At 38.0% G+C, this 20,838-nt stretch overlaps 2 protein-coding genes across 3 annotated transcripts; both read left to right on the top strand.

Annotated features, from left to right (window-relative positions):
- Positions 1-214: 214 nt before the first annotated feature.
- Positions 215-1,336, top strand: LOC141405013 (longitudinals lacking protein-like). The gene is made up of 2 exons (XM_073988928.1): positions 215-996; positions 1,075-1,336. The coding sequence occupies exons 1-2, from the start codon at positions 952-954 to the stop codon at positions 1,285-1,287; spliced, it is 258 nt and encodes an 85-aa protein (XP_073845029.1). The 5' UTR covers positions 215-951; the 3' UTR covers positions 1,288-1,336.
- An 11,269-nt stretch (positions 1,337-12,605) lies between these two features.
- Dlip3 (Dorsal interacting protein 3) lies at positions 12,606-16,156 on the top strand. Of its 2 annotated transcripts, none has more exons than XM_073957312.1 (4): positions 12,606-12,808; positions 12,926-13,051; positions 13,391-13,583; positions 14,786-16,156. In XM_073957312.1, exons 1-4 carry the CDS (start codon positions 12,775-12,777, stop codon positions 15,567-15,569), a joined length of 1,137 nt encoding a protein of 378 aa, XP_073813413.1. In that variant the 5' UTR covers positions 12,606-12,774; the 3' UTR covers positions 15,570-16,156. The 2 variants fall into 2 exon arrangements, with proteins under 2 accessions (XP_073813413.1, XP_073813412.1); XM_073957311.1 differs by having other exon boundaries at positions 12,636-12,820.
- The last annotated feature ends 4,682 nt before the right edge of the window (positions 16,157-20,838 follow it).

The following is a 20,838-nucleotide window of genomic DNA, read 5'->3' on the forward strand; positions in this document are numbered from 1 at the left end:
CGAGCTGAAGGGTGTCTTTATAGACGAGCTGAAGGGTGTCTTTATAGACGAGCTGAAGCGAGTCGTTATAGACGAGCTGAATGGAGTCTTTATAGACGAGCTGAAGCAAGTCTTTATAGACGAGCTGAAGGGAGTCGTTATAGACGAGCTGAAGGGAGTCTTTATAGACGAGCTGAAGGGAGTCTTTATAGACGAGCTGAAGGGAGTCTTTATAGACGAGCTGAAGGGAGTCTTTATAGACGAGCTGAAGGGAGTCTTTATGGGCTAGCTAAAGGGAGTCTGTACAGATGAACCTAAGGGAGTCTTTATAGACGAGCTTAAAGGAGTCTTTATAGACGAACTGAAGGGAGTCTTTATGGACGAGCTAAATGCAGTCTTTATAAACGAGCTGAAGGGAGTCTTTATAAACGAGCTGAAGGGAGTCTTTATAGACGAGCTATAGGGTGTCTTTATAGACTAGGTTAACGCAGTCTTTGAAGACGAGCTGAAGCGAGTCTTTGTAGACGACCTAGAGAGGTCTTTGGAGACGATGTAATGGTGTCTTTTATAAACGACGTAACGTCCTTTTTTGTAGACGGCCTAAAGGGCGTCTGGAGGAAGTCTTATAGATGAGCTTAAGGGAGTCTTTTAGACGAGCTTAAGGGAGTCTTTTAGATGAGCTCAATGGAGTCTTTAGACTAGCTTAAGGGAGTCTTTATAGACGAGCTAAATGCAGTCTTTGTGGTCCAGCTGAAGATAGTCTTTATAGACGATCTGAATGGAATCTTTGTCGATGACCTAGAGCTGTCTTTAGAGACGACGTAATGGGGTTTTTTTTGACGACGTAAAGTCCCTTTTTGGAGACCTAAAAGATGCCCCTGTCGTAGAAAATTTTTCATCTCTTATTCACAATTTATTTTTTTTTTTTAGGTAACACTTGCCTGTGAAGGACAAACATGTAAAGCACACAAAATGGTACTATCAGCCTGTAGCCCGTACTTCAAAGCATTGTTAGAGGTAAGTGTGTTTTTGTAACTAAGCAACATTACAACACATAAATATTGAAAATAAAATTTGCATTCGTTTTTCTTTCAGGAAAATCCTTCCAAACATCCCATCATCATATTAAAGGACGTTTCCTATATCCATCTGCAAGCTATTCTAGAATTTATGTATGCCGGTGAAGTGAATGTGTCACAAGAGCAATTACCTGCATTCCTAAAGACAGCTGATCGCCTAAAAGTGAAAGGTCTGGCAGAAACACCCAGTTCTATAAACACACCCAGTTCTATAAAGCGGGAGGGTTGATGGTGGTAAACTAAGTTAAATAAAAAATCTTACATAACAAACAAAAACATACATACATAAAACTATTAACACAAAACACGCTATTTTTAATTTAAATTTTCGTATCCATTTGGAGGAAAAAAAAACAAAATAAACAGAACACTCTGTGCTACGCATTGAGATAAAATAAAACATACCCCTATTGATCAAGCCAACAACAACAACACACTAAGTACAGCCACACAAATAAAAATAAAAACAATAATTTCATAAAATCCTAGATCCCCTCTACTGCTACTCTCTCTTTATCCACATCCTGAATATACATTTGTATGTAATGTTGTAATATTTTCATCCCCTCCTTCAAACAATTTATGTTAGACTTTTTCTTTTACATCCTCCCTCCATCCCATTGCAATGGAAAATAAGGAACTAAATTAGAAATATTTATTGATAGATTCGACCATCATTTTTAAGTAATCATGACAAGACATCGTTTCAATGCCATTTTTTTGGATGCAATAAAAGAAATTCTTTTTTCTTTTAAATTTAAAATACATTTTTTTAGAATTTATTTTCTTTATTGTTCCTTTCTCCAATCATATATTATAAATTGCCTTAGCTTTGAATTTTCTTTGAAAATAACTTTTCCATATTTTTTTGCAATATTCTGAAATTATTCTTTTCCCATCAATTTGCAATCTAAAACTCGTCATCTTTTCTTTGCTTTTAGTTTTGGTTCTCATTTTTCTAAAAACATTTTATATTATGAAGTATTTAATTTACTTTACACAAAACAAAAAAAGAAATAAAAATTTACTTTAATTTTTTTTTAATAATTCCTCTATATATTTAATTTGTATTCATAGTTTACTATATAACAAATTGGAGATATTTTCATTCTTTAATTTTATTTATTTATAAAAGAACATATTCCGTTTATTTCCATTTTTGTGTTTCAAATTTCTCCCTGCTTTAAAATAGTTTTTTTTTTCTCATTTTTGTTTCAATCATCCATAAAACCAAGAACAACAACCACACAACAAACAACAAAATATTATATAAACAAATGATAATTGAATAATCATTTAATTATTAATTATATAAACATAAAAAAACAATATTAATTTTAATTATATATAATAATGATATGTGAAAAATAATACAACAACAAAAATCTTAGTTTTAAAAAGAAATAATGGAAAAATAAAAATTATAAAATTTATAAAAAAAACCTTTTTTAGCTTTTAATAAAAATAAACTACAAAGATTTTTGGGAAATATGGGAAGCCTTTATATACGAAATCAAGGGAGTCTTTATAGACGAGCTGAAGTGAGTCTTTATAGACGAGTTGAAGTGAGTCTTTATAGACGAGCTGAAGGGAGTCTTTATAGACGAGCTGAAGTGAGTCTTTATAGACGAGCTGAAGTGAGTCTTTATAGACGAGCTGAAGTGAGTCTTTATAGACGAGCTGAAGTGAGTCTTTATAGACGAGCTGAAGTGAGTCTTTATAGACGAGCTGAAGTCAGTCTTTATAGACGAGCTGAAGTCAGTCTTTATAGACGAGCTGAAGTCAGTCTTTATAGACGAGCTGAAGTGAGTCTTTATAGACGAGCTGAAGGGAGTCTTTATAGACGAAGTGAAGGGAGTCTTTATAGACGAGCTGAAGTGAGTCTTTATAGACGAGCTGAAGTCAGTCTTTATAGACGAGCTGAAGTGAGTCTTTATAGACGAGTTGAAGTGAGTCTTTATAGACGAGCTGAAGGGAGTCTTTATAGACGAGCTGAAGTGAGTCTTTATAGACGAGCAGAAGTGAGTCTTTATAGACGAGCTGAAGTCAGTCTTTATAGACGAGCTGAAGTCAGTCTTTATAGACGAGCTGAAGTCAGTCTTTATAGACGAGCTGAAGTGAGTCTTTATAGACGAGCTGAAGTGAGTCTTTATAGACGAGCTGAAGTGAGTCTTTATAGACGAGCTGAAGTGAGTCTTTATAGACGAGCTGAAGGGAGTCTTTATAGACGAAGTGAAGGGAGTCTTTCCATTCGTGCTAACGGGAGTCTTTATAGACGAGTTGAAGGGAGTTTTTATAGACGAGCTGAAGGGAGGAAGTCTTATAGACATGCTGAAGGGAGTCTTTATCGCCGAGCTGAAGGGAGTCTATATAGATGAAATGAATTCAGTCTTTATAGATGGGCTCGACTTTATAGACTAACTGAAGTGAGTCTTTATAGACGAGTTGAAGTGAGTCTTTATAGACGAGCTGAAGGGAGTCTTTATAGACGAGCTGAAGGGAGTCTTTATAGACGAGCTGAAGGGAGTCTTTATAGACGAGCTGAAGGGAGTCTTTATAGACGAGCTGAAGGGAGTCTTTATAGACGAACTGATGGGAGTCTTTATAGGCGAACTGAAGGGAGTCTTTATAGACGAGCTGAAGGGAGTCTTTATAGACGAGCTGAAGGGAGTCTTTATAGACGAGCTGAAGGGAGTCTTTATAGACGAACTGATGGGAGTCTTTATAGGCGAACTGAAGTGAGTCTTTATAGACGAGCTGAAGGTAGTCCTTATAGACGAACTGAAGGCAGCTGTATAGACGACCTTAAGGTCTTCTATAAGAACGAACTCTCTGTAGTCTTTAAAAATGTCCCTTGTAATCTGCTATGAGAAACCCCTGTCGTCCTCTACCGGAAACTTGTTGCCTTAGGGGTCGATTATGGATAGCAACTCAACTGTAGTTGCGTTGCCAGAAGAGAAAATCATACAATTAAAATAAGTAAAACGACGGAAATGTTTGTCAAATTCATTCAATATCAGTGTTTTTAAACTTAAGCTATTAATTTAATTGTAAAAAGTTTGAATTTCAAAGCAGAAATAGAAATTTCTCTCATTAAATTTGTTGTTGCCATCGTAACTGGAGTTGAGAACACAATGGTCTGGCATAAAACACCTTCTACACTTCCATATGAAGACCTTTCTTTCATATAAGGTCTGTTGGAAAATCTTTTGGACTTCTATAATAGGGGTTATTCTGAACGAAAATTCCACGTGAGTTGTCTTTCCGCCATTTCAACTTAAGGGAGAAAGTGAAAAACTCACAGGGAATTTTCGTTCAGAATAACCCATGGCGGCATAAGGTGTTACATCAAATCATACCAAACGTCAAAATTTATTCACAATAACGCATTACTGTGAATAGTTTGTTTACCATTTGAATGTGATTTTATTCGCAGTAATGCATTTGACAACTAGAGAACCGATGATCGAGGTTCCTTACTAGGCGTTTGCACCAGACAGTTTGTCTTCAAATACAACCCTGATTTACTAACACATACATACATTTGTCGTTTGTCTCCCAGCTGTCCATCATTTTTAACAGACAGTAGGGAAGACAAATTTTTAACATTTTTGTAAAAATAAGTGAGATAATAATTAAAATGTGTTAAAAACAAAGGAACATGAACAAAAACAAAATATGTGAACGGAAAACAAAAAGAAATCGACGATTTTCATTCAAAATTTTACAACTGTTTTTGCAGTTGTCGGGACGCCTACGTCACACAGGCAAGTTGTGGGATTTTGACAATCAATACATGAAGTCAACTGTCCTGTCATTTGTAAACGCAGGGTTATACTAGCTCTTTTGATAGGTAATACAATGTTCACTTGGGATAAAAAAGAAGAGGACCCATGAACCTTGTCATGTTAAATTCGTTAATTTTAATTTTGTCGTTGCTTTTCATTATCAACTCATTCTATCCTCTATCATTTTTAAACGGCATTTACACTAGCAGTCTTTAGCTCTGTTCCTTAACGTGCAAGAATCTTTAAGTTTTACTACTTTTTACTAGAATAGTGTTCCTTTACTTGATGTAAGCATACAATTGACAGCTGTGTTCCTTTACTTACCTGAGGGTACCATTTTTACCATTTTTAACCTGCAAAGCGTTCCTTAACCCCAAATAGTGGCAAAACTGGCAGCAATTTTTAAGAGAGTGAGAGAGGCGAGAGAGCTCATATGCCTTTCTCTTCTACCACAGGCTACCAGCAAAATTCCTGCAGGTAAAAAATGGTAGAACTGATTTTTCGACTTTTGTTTGACGATTATTTCACAATGAAGAAAAAAAATGGACGAAAAACAGAAGAAAAAGTCGAACGCTGACAAAACTAAATTAAAAACACTGAAATAAAAGACGAAAATTGATTTTTTATGTTTCTTTTTTGATATTGCTACCAGATCTACTTTTTACTAGAATAGTGTTCCTTTACTTGATGTAAGCATACAATTGACAGCTGTGTTCCTTTACTTACCTGAGGGTACCATTTTTAACCTGCAAAGCGTTCCTTAACCCCAAATAGTGGCAAAACTGGCAGCAATTTTTAAGAGAGTGAGAGAGGCGAGAGAGCTCATATGCCTTTCTCTTCTACCACAGGCTACCAGCAAAATTTCTGCAGGTAAAAAATGGTAGAACTGATTTTTCGACTTTTGTTTGACGATTATTTCACAATGAAGAAAAAAATGGACGAAAAACAGAAGAAAAAGTCGAACGCTGACAAAACTAAATTAAAAACACTGAAATAAAAGACGAACATTGATTTTTTATGTTTCTTTTTTGATATTGCTACCAGATCTACCATTTTTTCGTTCCTTTACTTTTCTGGTTGTTATTATATTTGTTACACCTTCATCTTCTTGAGTTATTGGTGTTTGTTCCGTAACGGGTGTACTATCACCATTTAGTAGCTCGTTGAAATACTCTCTCCACCGTGCCATTATCTTTTGGTCGTCCCTCAGTAGCTCTCCTTCTTTACTTCGGATAAATTTAATGGGGCACTCTTTTGGTCTTCTGAGGCTTTTTAAAGTTCTATAAAACAGTTTTTGGTTCTGATTGTAGTTTTCTTCCATATATTTTCCGAATTCCTCCCACGATTCAGATTTCGATTTGCGGACAATTTCCTTGACTCTTATTCGTTGTTCTTTGTAATGGTTGTAGTTTGATGGCGTTCTGTTGTTGAGGTATTGTTTCCATCTTGTTTTCTTTTCTCTAACTTCGCATTTAATAGTGTCGTTCCACCATTTGGTTGCTTTAACGTGTCGTCCTCCGCACTTCGCTTCGCCGCATACTTCTTTTGCTGCTTCTATCATTATGGTTTTAAAATTAGTCCATAAGATATCTACATTTTCATTTAGAGCCGATGTTCTAAGTTCATTTGCCTTTTCTGTTACCTTTCGAGCAAATTCTTCTTGGACCGCCCTGGATTTTAATTTTGAAATTTTAATCTTTGTTCGCAGATTTCTCTGTCTGGTTGCTTTTCGCGGGGTTTTTGTTATTGCTCTGCGCAAAACGACCAGAAAGTGGTCGCTGCCTATTTCCGGACCTCTTTTGACTCTGGCGTCCCGGCATCTAGGTAGTTGGTTTTTCCTAATAATTATATAGTCTATAACCGATTTTTCATGTCGTGCGGGTTCCTCCCTCGTGTATCTATGAATGTGTTTATGAGGAAACATTGTGTTTGTAATTATTAGCTGATTGGCAATACAGAATTGCAACAATCGGGTACCGTTGTTGTTTATTTCTTCCTCCCCGTATTTCCCTACAACATTTTCATAATTTTCTGGGCTTCTTCCAACTCTTCCGTTGAAGTCCCCCATTAGGATCACATCTGTAGTAATGTCGTCAATAGTGTTTTGAAGATTGTCAAAAAATGTATCTTTTTCTTCTGCAGATGCGTCTTCTGTTGGTGCATACGCAACAACTAATGTTGTATGTGAAGTGTCCTCTTTAACTTTTAAAGCCATTATTCTTTCATTTATGAATTTCCATTCGCAGATAGAGTCTTCCATTTCCTTATGAATTACGAAGCCTACGCCAGCTCGGGCTCTTTCCTTCTTCGGAACTCCAGAATATAATAGAATGAAACCGTCTTTTAATATTTCACAGCCGCACCCCTTCTTCTTTGTTTCGGTTATGGCTAGGTATTTAACATTTGTTCCCAATATTTAATCAACCAATTCGTTTTCTTTCCAATTTAAGCTTCTTATGTTCCATGTTCCGTACTCGATAGTCCTATTTCGTCGCCAGTTCGGTGATCTGTTTTTCGGATTGGTTTTTATATTTTCTCTTTGCGTGTTCGGTTTAATCAGTTAGCATTCGGAGAAGTGAGTGATTGGACCACTGTCTCCTATCCTGGTTGAGAGGGCTGCTCTCAATTAAGGTTCCCCAGGATTAACCTTTTGCCTAAGCACGAGCGTACACTTCTTGGAAGTCTGTGGGCGCCACCGTTGACCTATATAGGCTCATCCGCTGCCATCCCTACTGCCTTGTCCGCCGTAACAACGCAGATACCTAGAGACCCTATTCCCCACCTATTTGGGTTGGCTCTCACAGGTATATTAGGGTTATACCGCCCATGGTCGGTAACGTGGGGTCCGCGAGGTCGTTACACCCGTCATCCCTTTTTAGGAATGCCCCTGCGGGCAACGGTAATTTGATAAGAAGAATAAAAAGTTTTTATAAAATATGCCGAAATTACGTGAGAACGGGAAACTCTACCTCGGAAGAATTTCTGACGAACCAAGGTGTAAGACAAGGAGACATATTGAGCCCATATTTATTTATAATTCTAATGGACGACATTATAAAGACGTGTAAGGAGTCATTTCGAACATTGAATATGGGAAATTGGAAAATGCAACCTGTTAAAATATCAATGCTAGCTTATGCAGACGATGTGACTATATTAGCCAACAATCAAGAAAACCTACAACAAAATATAAACATTTTCGTAAACGAAATGACAAGACGTGGTCTACGCATTAATATCAAGAAAACGGAAACAATGGTCATCAGCCGAAATAAATGTGAACACCAACTGCACATCGGAACTGAACCCCTAAAACAAGTTAAACATTTTTGCTACCTTGGTGCAATACTAAGCGAAGACGGGAAAGCCGACAGAGATCTTAACCGTAGAATATCAGCAACAGCAAATCTCTACTATAGCCTCAACCGAAACTTCATCAGTAAGAGAGAAGTAACAAAAGGAACAAAACTAGCAGTTTTCAAATCAACTTACGTTCCAACACTTACGTATGGAAGTGAATCATGGGCACTCACAACCAAAAACCAGAACAGAATCCAAACATCAGAAATGAAGTACCTACGCCGCGTTGCAGGAAAAACCAGGAGAGATAGGGTTAGAAATGATACAATCAGATCTAACCTAGAAATCGAGCCCCTTAACGACAAAATCGAGAAAAACAATCTAAGATGGTTTGGCCATGTGACAAGAATGCCAGATACAAGATTACCAAAACGTGCTTTAGAAGCAAGACCCACTGGGACAAGAAGTAGAGGAAGACGAAGGAAAACCTGGATGGACACAGTTAACAATATATTAACCAAACGTAATATAGAACCCACAACAGCCAAAGCTGCGGCTCAAGACAGAGTAAAATGGAGAAATCTTTGCAAAAACCTCTACACTGCAAGGTAAAAGAGGTCCGGAATAAGTAAGTAAGTACTTTTCTGGTAAAAATGTTCATGAGAGAGCAATTTTGACACTTTTCTCTTTTACCACTGTAACCATTAAAAAAGTAAAGGAACAAAGCTATTATTAACTCATTCTATTCATTTTTAAACGACAATTACACTAGCAGTCTTTAGCTCTGTTCCTTAACGTGCAAAAATCTTCAAGTTTTACCACTTTTTACTAGAAAAGAGTTCCTTTACTTGACGTAAGCATACAATTTGTATAAGAGGCAGTTCACAACTTTTGCCACTTTTACCATTTTTAAAATTAAAGGAACGGACCATTTATTATGATAAATGTAATTTCCTAATTTTTTGCATTCTTCTTCTTGTGTTTTACCTCATATAACAGTACGTTTACATATAACTTTTAACCATAAATGAGGGTTATAGCTAATGCTTGGTTTACATTTACGAAATCCACTCGATATCAACTGTCAATTCCATTGGTTAAACGTCAAATGAAATCCAATGGATTTCAGATGAGATTTCATTTGACGTTTGAGCAATGGAATTGACAGTTGAAATCGAGTGGATTTCGTAAATGTAAACCTAGTCTAAGTTCGAATACACACGTACAAATTGTGTGGGAAAGTAAATAGAGAGTATGGGCGCGGGTGTAGAGGGGAAATAAAAAAAACTACAAAAATTGTAAATTTTATTAAATTTTTCCTTTATAATTTTGAAAAAACAAAATTGCAAACGCTATCCCAATAAAAAAAACGCCACAATGCTTCTAATTGAAGACAATGGCACGACGTGTGTTGTTTTTGCTGTAAAGCAGATCAACCATAAAAAACGCGTTTCTTAGATCGATTCGGTGAAAAAAGTCTCCACACCAACTTTGATTACTAAAACCCTTTTGATGCTTTTTCTACTTATAATTTTGAATTTGCTTTGTTTGAATAAATATGTATAAACGTTACTAAAACGTTGCCTTATTTTATTCCCACGATTCAACATTCAAGAGAAAGTAAACAAAGCGACTCGCTTATAAACAAATATCTCAAGTATCCAGAATTTTTTGTTTGCGTAGTGATTTCAATAATTTGGTTGTTTATGGGGGATTTTTTTTTGTAATTATAGCGTTTGCTGTGGAGATTGAAATTGAAAACATACAAATTTTGTTTTTTAACTTATTTTCACCCATAACCGAGGGGAGATTGTTTTTGTACTTAAGGATTGTCATACAAATTTAATTAATTAATGATTTGGGAGACAAGTGGTTGTTTCCGTGATCAAATGTTCTTATGTTATACTATACAATGCATTTAAATTGTATGTAATAGATTTCGATATATTTACAATTTACCTTCAATTTCATTGGTTATTTTAGAATGAACACTCGTGATTTTTTAACTAATGCAGCTGGCCTTCTAAACAACATGTTTAGAAGCCAAACGGCTTTAATGGAAAGCACGTTCGAAAAGCAATGCCAAGCAATGAACAATTTTTTCGCATTGCATTCATCGGGTATTGAATATATTACTGTGGCCCCTGAGTCAGAGTTGCCTTGTACCTCGGGTATTGAATATGTTACTGTGGCCCCAGAGTCAGAGTTGCCTTGTACCTCGGGTATTGAATGTGTTACTGTGGCACCTGAGTCAAAGTTGCCTTGTACCTCGGGTATTGAATACGTTACTGTGGCCCAGAGAGTCAAAGTTGCCTTGTACCTCGGGTATTGAATATGTTACTGTGGCCCCTGAGTCAAAGTTGCCTTGTACCTCGGGTATTGAATATGTTACTGTGGCCCCTGAGTCAAAGTTGCCTTGTACCTCGGGTATTGAATATGTTACTGTGGCCCCTGAGTCAGAGTTGCCTTGTACCTCGGGTATTGAATATAATGCTGTGCCTCCTGAACTGCCTTGTACCTCGGGTAATCAATATAATGCTGTGCCTCCTGAACTGCCTTGTACATCGGATGATGAGTTTGATGAGTTGACAGATGACAATACCAACAGTGGTAAGTAATTATCTAAATAAATAAATCTATATATATAAAAGAGCTTAGTGATGACTGAGTGAGTGAGTGACATGTATATCATCGCCCAGACGAAACCGCTGAAGCTAGAAACCTGAAATTTTGACTGTGGGTTGCTGTCGGTGTGTAGGGGCGAGATAAGGCTCGGTTTTTGGAAATTCGAACTAGAACCGTACGAAAAGTACTACCCTTTGTATTATGCAAACGGGAAGAGCTAGAATTCTGAAATTTGGAATGAGGGTAACTGATGTAGATTTAGAAAGATGTACCAAAGGGTTTTTGGAAATTCGACTTTTAAGTGTACGAAAAGTTACTAAATTTGGTACCAATTGTATATTTTGAGCGGATATAGCTACAATGTTCATATTTGGTATGGAAATCAGGGTTGGGAAGTGGTGTTTATATAAGGAAATAGTACGAGTAGTACTATATGGTACTAAATTTGGTACAATTCGGATTTGGGTGAACGTATAGAGCTGAAAACCTGAAATTTGGAATTTAGATTACCGTTAAAGCGTACGATTGAGATATGGACGTACTTTTGGAAATTCATACTTATGTGTACGAAAAGTACTAAATGCTACCAAATTTAGTACAATTTGGATTTAGATAGACATGGAAACCTGGACTTTGGAATTAGGACTACTGATGGAGTGAAGGATTGAGGTAGTTTTGGAAATTCTTACTTATGGGTACGAAAAGTTGTAAACGGTACTAAATTTGGTACAAATTGAATTTGGGTGAACGCATAGAGATTTTTCATTTCAAATTTTCATAGAACAAGAATTCAGCCCCAGGTATGAAAATCGCTGAAAAATACAACCCTGAAGCCATGGCTTAAGTACAGTACACATTGTCAGTTTTGAATGTCGATATTTCGCAGTTATCGATAACTGTCCAACCGTCACGCAACCACAAAACATTTTGTGGTTGCATGATGAATGACAAAAATGAACGGCCACACTAGCAAGCACCAACAAAGCTGTCATTCAAAACTGGCAATGTGTACTCAGCTTTAAAACGTCAAATTGCATGGTACAATAATAAAGGTAGATGTATCTGCATAGTGAGCCCCTTTTACAAAAACGTATGCAATTTAGAACTTATCTGTTTATATGTATGTTAAAAGTACCAAATAATGTAAAAAGTTAAAAATACTTTAGCTAGGCTCCAGTAGTACAATTCTGTAACTCAATTTTGGAGATACCGACAAATATCGGTAAAATTAAAATGCTTATAATTTCGGTAATTAACGAAATTTTTCGGTAAGTTAACAACCAAAATAAAGCTGTTGCTAAATTCTACCGATAGCAACAATGCTATCAACTTTTATTGATACTTTTTTATTCATAATTTTGCGTTTTAGTGTTAACGATTTTTGTCGGTAACTCAAAATATGAGTTACACAATTCCACTACAGCTTATTGTTTCTAGAAAAGTGTTTCAAAAATGACAAAAGTTGCACCATGGCACAATTACCAAGGTAGTGGTGTCACACCAGCTGCTAAAAAGTAAAATCCATTTATAAAAAAAAAATATTTTTGTTGTAATTTCCCCAACAATATAAAGAAAATGTTGACATAACATATTCAAAATTTTACGATACCACTACCTGGGTAATTGTGCCATGGTTCCCGTACATTTTGGAAAAAAATGTTTGCGTAAACACATTTTACCATTAAAAAAGTACTGGAACGGAGCTCATGCTTAATTTATCTCAGACACAAACTTTTTTTTTAATACAATTAAAACATACTAAAACTAACGTGTCGACAGACCACTAATTTTTCCTTACATCGATTTGTTTTGTTATCGACGATATTCGATTATCGGGCTTGCGCAAAAAATCAAAAACCAAGAAGAAGCACAACAAGAAGGAAGTGAGTGAGCCTGTCGATTGAAGAAGGAAGGACTTTTTTGGAAAGGATCAGCCGAGAAAAAAAGATACCAATTTTATTCTTATTGCAAAGAACACATAATATTTCACGGAATCTTTAACAATGGCTCGTCACGAAGATAGTGGACCAGATTTTGGTAAGCTTTCGAGTAAGATATTGGAGAACAACTCAATTAACTCCCTTAAAGAAGGGGAAACGGGAGAAAGATTGCAAAATAACTTGGCTTCTTTTTTTCTTGTATCTCCCCTTCTAGATGATCGTTTAATAAAGTTGGTTCGGGCAAATCCAGCGATTTATGATGTTATGCATCCTCATTATCGTCGAACTCCTGTACGTATGGCAATATGGGATAACATTGCTCGAGAATTAGGGGCACCATGTAAGTTAAAAGAAAAGCAATGAAAAAAGGCCAAGGAAGCTTTTCGTCAATGGCGTTTCTTCTGCAGTATTTATGTTCGCTATTCTATTCTTTCTCTATAAGAAGAGGGTGGTTTGCTTTATCTGCCTGCACAGCCCATTACAAATTGTTTTGATTGTGTGTGTGTGCTTGTAAATGTGTGCCTGACTGCCCTCTGTGTTCTATTGGAGTTGAAGAAACCGTCCACTCTTTCTATATTATTGTTGTTTTGTTAGCCAGCCAAAATACAGATTGAATTTTTGGTGGTTTGTTTTCTTTGTAGTTTCTAATCTTTCTGTTTGCATTCTCTTCTTTGTATAGCTCGGTTTCTGCAAACGAAATGGAAGAATATCCGCTACAATTATCTACAGGAACAAAAATGTTTGGAAACTGGAACATTTAATACAAACATACGGAAACGAAGATTTACTGAAGATTTATCCTTTTTGAAATACACCGCATATCGTCGAGATAGTCTAAATTCGAATGTGGCAGATTATAAACTTGGCACGACGTGAGTATAGAATGAAATCGTTTTGTTTTCAAATGTGTATTTAATAAATTGAAGCTTCTCCAAAGAGTCTTCAATCCCCTACGAAAGGTCTTCAAAATATAGAATCACTTCTGCAGTTATATTTTGTAGATAAAAGCTCCTCCCAATGGTATTCTATAGATAGAAGCTTCTCCAAAGGGTCATCTATAACCAGAAGCCTCTCCAAAGCGGGTATTCTATAGATAGGAGCCCCTCCCAAGGGGTTTTTATAAAAAGAAGCCTCTGCGAAGTGGTCCTCTATGGAAAGGAGCCCCTCCAAAGACGCCTTCTACAAATAGAAGCCTCTCCAAAGTGGTCTTCTATAAATAGAAGACTCTCCAAAGGTGTCTTCTATAAATAGAGATCTCTCCCATGGGTATTCCAAAGATATAAGCCTCTCCAAAGGGGCCTTCCATATATAGATGCACCTCCAGAGGGGTCTTATTTAGATATAAGCTCCACCGAAGGAGTCTTATATAAATAGAAGTCCAACCAAAGGGGTCTTCTATAGGTAGAAGCTCCTCCAAAGGAGTCTTCTATAGTTTGAAGCACATTCAAAGGAGTCTTTTATAGATAGAAGACCCTCTAATGAAGTCTTCTGTTGATAGAAGCTCCTCTAAAGGAGTCTTCTATAGATAGAAGTCCCTTCAAAGGGAGGAGAAGCCCATTCAACGGGGTCTCCTATATATATGGCAAGTGCACCAATAGTCGGCCACTTAATCTGCTGATCCTATTGTACCATACTTTAAAATAAGACAAATTTACATTACATTCAGATCATTGGTTTTATTAATTTGTGTTGAACGAGAGGAATATATTTTTTTGTGTAAAAGTGATCTTGTTTGAGTATAAAAATAACTGTATTATTATCTATCTACGTTTATATAAAAATGTGGCCGACTACTGGAACCGGCCGACAATAGGAACGTTTACCATATATATTCTTTTATATATTTTTCTGTGAATATAAGCCACACCAAAGGGCTCCTCTATGGATAGAAGCCTGTCCAAGGGGGTCTGCAATAGGTAGAAGCTACTCCACACTGATATTCTATAGATAGAACCAACACCTTTACGGAGCTTCTAACTATAGAATATGACTAAAGTCACATCTTTTTACTTCATGTACCCGATTCTCAATTTCTTAAACAGTCCATTAACCTTTACCATTCCCTTCGTTTCAGTGATAATGATCCCAAGAGTTATATGTACCCGGATAATTACAATACAGCTGTGTCCAGTAGCTATGAAGTAATTGAATTGGATCAGAGTGATGATGAAGATGGCAACAATGATTATATGCCTGATGTATCGGCATTTTTGGCACCAATGAATGATATAACAGATCCCGAAGATCCCTACGCCAGACCAGATAATTTAGATGAAACGAAAAATGATATACGAAATAGTCCAACAACAACTACAACAAGTAACAATGAAGATTTTAAAATAACAATAACTCCTGATATTCCTCCAAATGAATCATCTTCAAGTCCTCGAGACACAAAAACAGGAGGACGAGGAAACAATTCACCGGATTCACAACGTTCATCACCGCTACTCACACCAATGAATGATGGTAGCAGTAGCAATGAGAATAGTAATGGCAACAACACAACAAACAACAATGATGGTAAACATGGCATTTCAAAATTTACTAACGGTGGTGTAGCAACACCTACCTTATCAGAAGTTACCATTAAACCATTAGCATCGTCATCATCATCCTCATCGGGTGCCAATACATCCTTAAAGAAACGCCCCTCCTCAACACGACCCGAAGAAATAATGCAACATTATGCCAAGCGAAAGGCAGCACCCACATTACAACCCATCAATGATGCCATAGAATTGTATTGCCTTTCATTGGTCGATTGTTTGCGGGCCATGTCACGTTCCGAAAGGGAACGGGTTAAATTTGAATTTTCCAAAATCCTTAAAGATGCTCAATACATGGATCAATCATAAAATTAGGCCGCAAAATTTCAATTCATCAGTATTCACATCTCAAAATTACTTGTAGCAAGTATAATTTTATGTTTTTTTGCAGAATCTGCAAGAATCTTCAAACTTGTGCTACGATAACAATTTTCCCTTTATGATATCGAAAAAACAATTAGTAAAAATTAGGAGATTCTTGCTGTTCTGGAAGAGACCATTTATTGTATAAAAAAACATATGGTCTGTTCCAGAACTGCAGGAATCTACTAATTTGTACTATTTTTCCCGATAACATAAAGGAAAAAATATTATCGTAGTAAAAAATAGTAGATTCTTGCAGGTTCTGGAACAAAGCAATAAGTTTACATCATGTATGCTCTAAAAAACTTATTGTTTCTATTCAAGAAATATATTTTTGGGAATTCCTTTAAATTTTAAGTATTTACTTTCAGATATACATATATGGCCATATAAATAAGTTTCCTTTTTAAAAATATTTATGCTTATATTTAAGATAATTGTAAGAAAAAATTTCCGATATTTTCAACCATAATATTAGTGTACAAATCATAAAAAATAATTTACTTAATAAATTTTATTTTCATAGAAATAAATTCATTTGCTTTTTCTCTGAATAGTTAATAGATCAGTATAGAACATTTCTTCAGGGAAAAATCAGGGTGATTATGAATGTCAATTCCCCGAGAGTCTTGTGAGAAAGTGAGAAAACTCACGGGGAGTTGACATTCATAATTGGACTGAATATTTGTTTGGGAGGACATAGATAAATTACATACCTCCCTTATAAGCGATAAAAACTCGTATTTTAGGTTGGGTAATATGGACTGCTTTGGACGGAAGACTTTCTCAAGAGTACTCCTTTAGATAAAAGCCCTCCAAACCGGTCTTCTATAGCTGGAAGCCATTCCAAAGGAGGGCATCTTTAAATAGACAATGTAAGTTATTGGCGTCTACTTTCACAACATTTAATTATTTTATGCAAAAAGAATTTCTGGAATCGTCTCGGAAGTATGGACTTCCCCCCGGAAAACTATATATCGTTGTGTCCAGGGTCCCTAGGGCTAGGTTTAGGATGCGCAGCTGCCGTGCTGGCAGCCACTCCACTCGGAGACCTTGAGGTCCATTGTGATCATCCTGACTATTGATGTTGTTGTGATATGATGTGGGTTTAAGTCGGCTATTGATGAAGTGATTATGGATGCGGCTATATGGTGAAGTGTGAATGTAGATGGTGATGATGTGAAGTGGAAGTGTGATATGTTGTGTGTAATCGATGAGGTTGTATGATGTTATGTGGTGTGATGATGGTGTACAGGAGTCATGAGCTGTGATGTATGTTCTGAATGTTGTCCTTTGTCTGCATATGATGATACAAGGCTATTGATGATGATGAAGTGTGCGGTTGTGGATTTTATGGATAGATGATGGATAGTGTTGAAAAGAAGATTCACAGTAGATGTGTAGCGGAAAGTGTGATGTGTTTCTTTCTATGTGCGGGCATGTGTTATGTTGCGTCACTACAGATTGTGGTGATGTGTGACTGATGGGTATATGGTGATTTGTGCATACGGTATACGGTGGTGCGTGAGTGCTGATGGTGTAGTGTGTTTTTTTGCTATGGGCGATGCTGTACGATGTTACGAGAGTGCAGATTGTATTCTGAATGGTGCTGTGGGCCTTCAGATGATGATGATATGGTGAGCTAAGTGGAAGGAGAATGTGGATTAGGTTGGAAAGATGGAAAGGAGGGAAGGAGAAAGTGTTAAGACAAAAGAGACAAGAATAAGAAGGATGAGTAATTGTGAAGGAGAGTAGCAGATTGTTTTAAGAAGAAAGAGATTATTTTTCTATACTATGCTAAGCCTGTTCTGACCCGCCCCAGAGCCACTTTAGACTCTTGCAGTAAACCACCAGGATAGTAGGGTCAATAGAGGAGAAGTAAGACAGAGAGTCAATCACGTGTACACCAAATAGTCTATGCCTTTTGATCATCAGTCTAGGACATCTACATAAAAGGTGCTCGATTGTCTCCGTTTCCTCCTCATCCTCACATAGCCTACAGTACTCAATGTTGTTATCATCCCACTTACAAGTCAAAGATCTTATTCTACAGTGGCCGGTTATGACCCCTGTAGCGATTCTGATTTCCGACTTGCAAAGTGAGAGAAGGGACGCAGTTCTACGCCCTGAGATTGCCGGCCAGATTGACTTCGACACCTTGCAACCAGGTGCGTCTTGCCAAATTCTTACGGTTTTCTCTGCATAGAGCTGGCAGAGTTTGCCTATGAAGTAGCAGAGCGGTGGCTTGACATAGTCCTCTACCATAAGGTCAGAGGACTGGGAGCCTCGCCTTGCTAATTCATCAACAATCTCATTCCCTTCAACATTGCAGTGCCCTGGAACCCAACAAAGGTTGACGCTTAAATTGCAAGTTTTTAAGGTGGACCTACATTTTTGAACGATCTTAGATTTAATAGTGTAGGATCCTAACGCCTTAAGGGCAGCCTGACTATCTACATAGACTGTAACTGTCCTGCCTGCGTTGTCCGTCATTCCTGCTACTAATTCTAAGGCCTTCAATACTGCGAAGACTTCAGCCTGGAAAACACTGCAATTTGCATTAAGCTTGAACGAGCGTTTAATGTTTAGCTCTTCGCAGTACACCCCCGCTCCAGTACCTACATCCATCTTCGAACCATCAGTAAAGATGGAAAGGCTATCGGGTAGTGGTCTGCCATGCTCCCATTCACTTCTATCAGGGATAATCACCTTCGCTACATCGAAATCCAGTGAAGGCGAAATGTAATCGGTTACACTCCTCCCAACCCTTAGTCCGATCTGACTGCTTAGCTGTTGTAAAATGCTAGCATGTCCAGACCCTGAAGAGCGCCACTGGTTAAGCTCCTTGAGCCTCAAGGCACTACGGGATGCTTGGTACTGAACAAGAATATCCAGAGGCTGGATGTTCAGCACTGCATTCAGTGCTGCCTGAGGGGTGCTCTTCACTGCTCCTGTAATTAGAATTGAAGCAGATCTTTGCACAGTAGTTAACCTAGACAAGTTTGGCTTGCTGTTCAGGGCCTGCCACCAAACAAGACATCCATAGGTCAAAATTGGGCAGACCACTGTCATAAACAACCAGTGAATCACATGCGGTCTCAAACCCCAACTTTTACCTATGGAGTTCTTACAGGAGTAGAGTGCAACTAGACCCCTCTTAGTGCGCTCCTCTGTGTTCCTTTTCCATCTGAGACGATGGTCAAGAATCACTCCCAGGTACTTCGCTTCCTTAGAGAGATTTAGCCGTACTCCATCCAGCGTTGGTGGTACGAACTCGGCGGTTTTCCTTTTTCGGGTAAAGAGCACCAGCTCTGTCTTAGCCGGATTCACACCAAGGCCATTGATGTGCGCCCAGCGTGAGAGTTTGGCAAGTGCTCCCTGCATTAGATCAGACAATGTAGACAAAAATTTCCCACTAATGAGGATGACTACATCATCCGCATAAGCAACTACCTTAGTTCCTAGTTTGTCGAAATCAGTGAGTATCCCATTTATCACCAGTAGCCAGAGTAAGGGAGACAGAACTCCCCCCTGAGGAGTGCCTCTGGTAACAGATCTCCTGATGGAGCTCTCCCCAATATTAGAATTGATTAGCCTGCTTCTAAGCATGCTATCGATCCAGTTTATTAGGATAGAGGGGACACCCAATGATTCTAGAGAAGAATGAATGGATTCGAGTTTCACATTATTAAAGGCGCCCTCTATATCCAGAAAGGCTGCCAGAGTGAAATTCGAATCATTCAGATTTTTCTCTATGTACCCTACGACACTATGTAGCGCTGTTTCTGTCGATTTCCCTTTAATATAAGCATGCTGTGAGTTGCTTATAAGGTCTTGGCCTATGAAAGTTCTTATTTCTAAATCCAATAACCTTTCTAAAGTCTTCAAAAGGAAGGAGGAGAGACTAATCGGCCTGTAGTCCTTCGGCAACGAGTGACTTGGTTTCCCAGCTTTGGGAATATAGGTCACTGTTACCTCCTTCCACAGTGCCGGAATGTGCGATAGTCGTAGACATGCCCTAAAAATCTTCTGAAGAATGATTATCAAGACGGCAGGTGCGTTTTGAAGCATCGCTGGGATAATACCATCCGGTCCCGAAGACTTGTAGGGCTGAAAAGTGCTAATCGCCCATGAGATTCTGTGATAGCTTACTATCCTGTCGACAAGTGCCAACTCCTCTGAGGTGAGGGTCCTCCTCGTGTTCACACCGGGTTTACTCGAGCAGGCATCCTCGCTCCCAGGGAAGTGGGTTCCTGTTAGCAGGTCTAGAGTCTCTAGAGCGGAGTTAGTCCAGGTACCGTCATTCCGCTTGATGCTCCCAATGGGCTTAGGATCCTTTGAGATCACCTTACGGAATCTAGCTGCTGCATTAACCCCCTCTATAGACTCACTAAAGCTAATCCACGAATTTCTCTTAGCCTTCCTGATTTCACTTTTATACCTATTGAAGCTCTCTCTATAGAGATCCCAATCGGCATCAACTTTAGTGTTATTAGCTTTATTATAAGCTTTCCGGCTATTCTTCCTAAGTTTGGCTAACTCTTCGTTCCACCAAACTGGTTGAGTTCTCCTACCAGGATAAGATAATGGGCAAGACTTCTCATAGCAGCCCTTGAGGACACGTGTAAGATCTACAACTTGGCCATCTAATTCCTCCGTTGTGCGTGGTTCAGAGAACTCGCACAACCACGAGGAAACAAGGGAGTTGTAGTATTCCCAGTTTGTCCTCCTTGGGTTGCGATGAGGCGGTTGCCGTTTACACTCATAGCAGACTCGAAAGTGTATCGCCCTGTGGTCCGAAAAGGAGCACTCTTCCGATACTCTCCAGTCTACTATGGATGTATCTTCCATATTTGTAAGGGTTAAGTCAATGACTTCCTCCCTTACCCTATTATGGAAGGTGGCAGTATTACCCCTATTACATACTCGCAGATTATTAGCTAAAATAAAATCGAATATGGACTCACCTCTCGCATTGGTGTTACTGCTTCCCCAGTGGAAATGATGAGCATTCGCATCACAGCCCATCACTAACCTGCAAATGCCCGTAGTCTCCTCCACCAGTCTGCGCACCAATCCGTTTGGTGGGTCGGGTACATCATACGGCATGTAGACCGAGGCTAGTACCAAAGCCCTACCGGTATCTTCGTCTAGCCTCACTACAGTCGTATCTCCATCGCTGTAATTGTAGAGTTGGATAAGATTAAGACTTTTC

Source organism: Musca autumnalis, unplaced genomic scaffold (genome assembly GCF_047663935.1).
Source record: "Musca autumnalis isolate F117 unplaced genomic scaffold, ASM4766393v1 scaffold_5, whole genome shotgun sequence".
NCBI lineage: Eukaryota > Metazoa > Arthropoda > Insecta > Diptera > Muscidae > Musca > Musca autumnalis.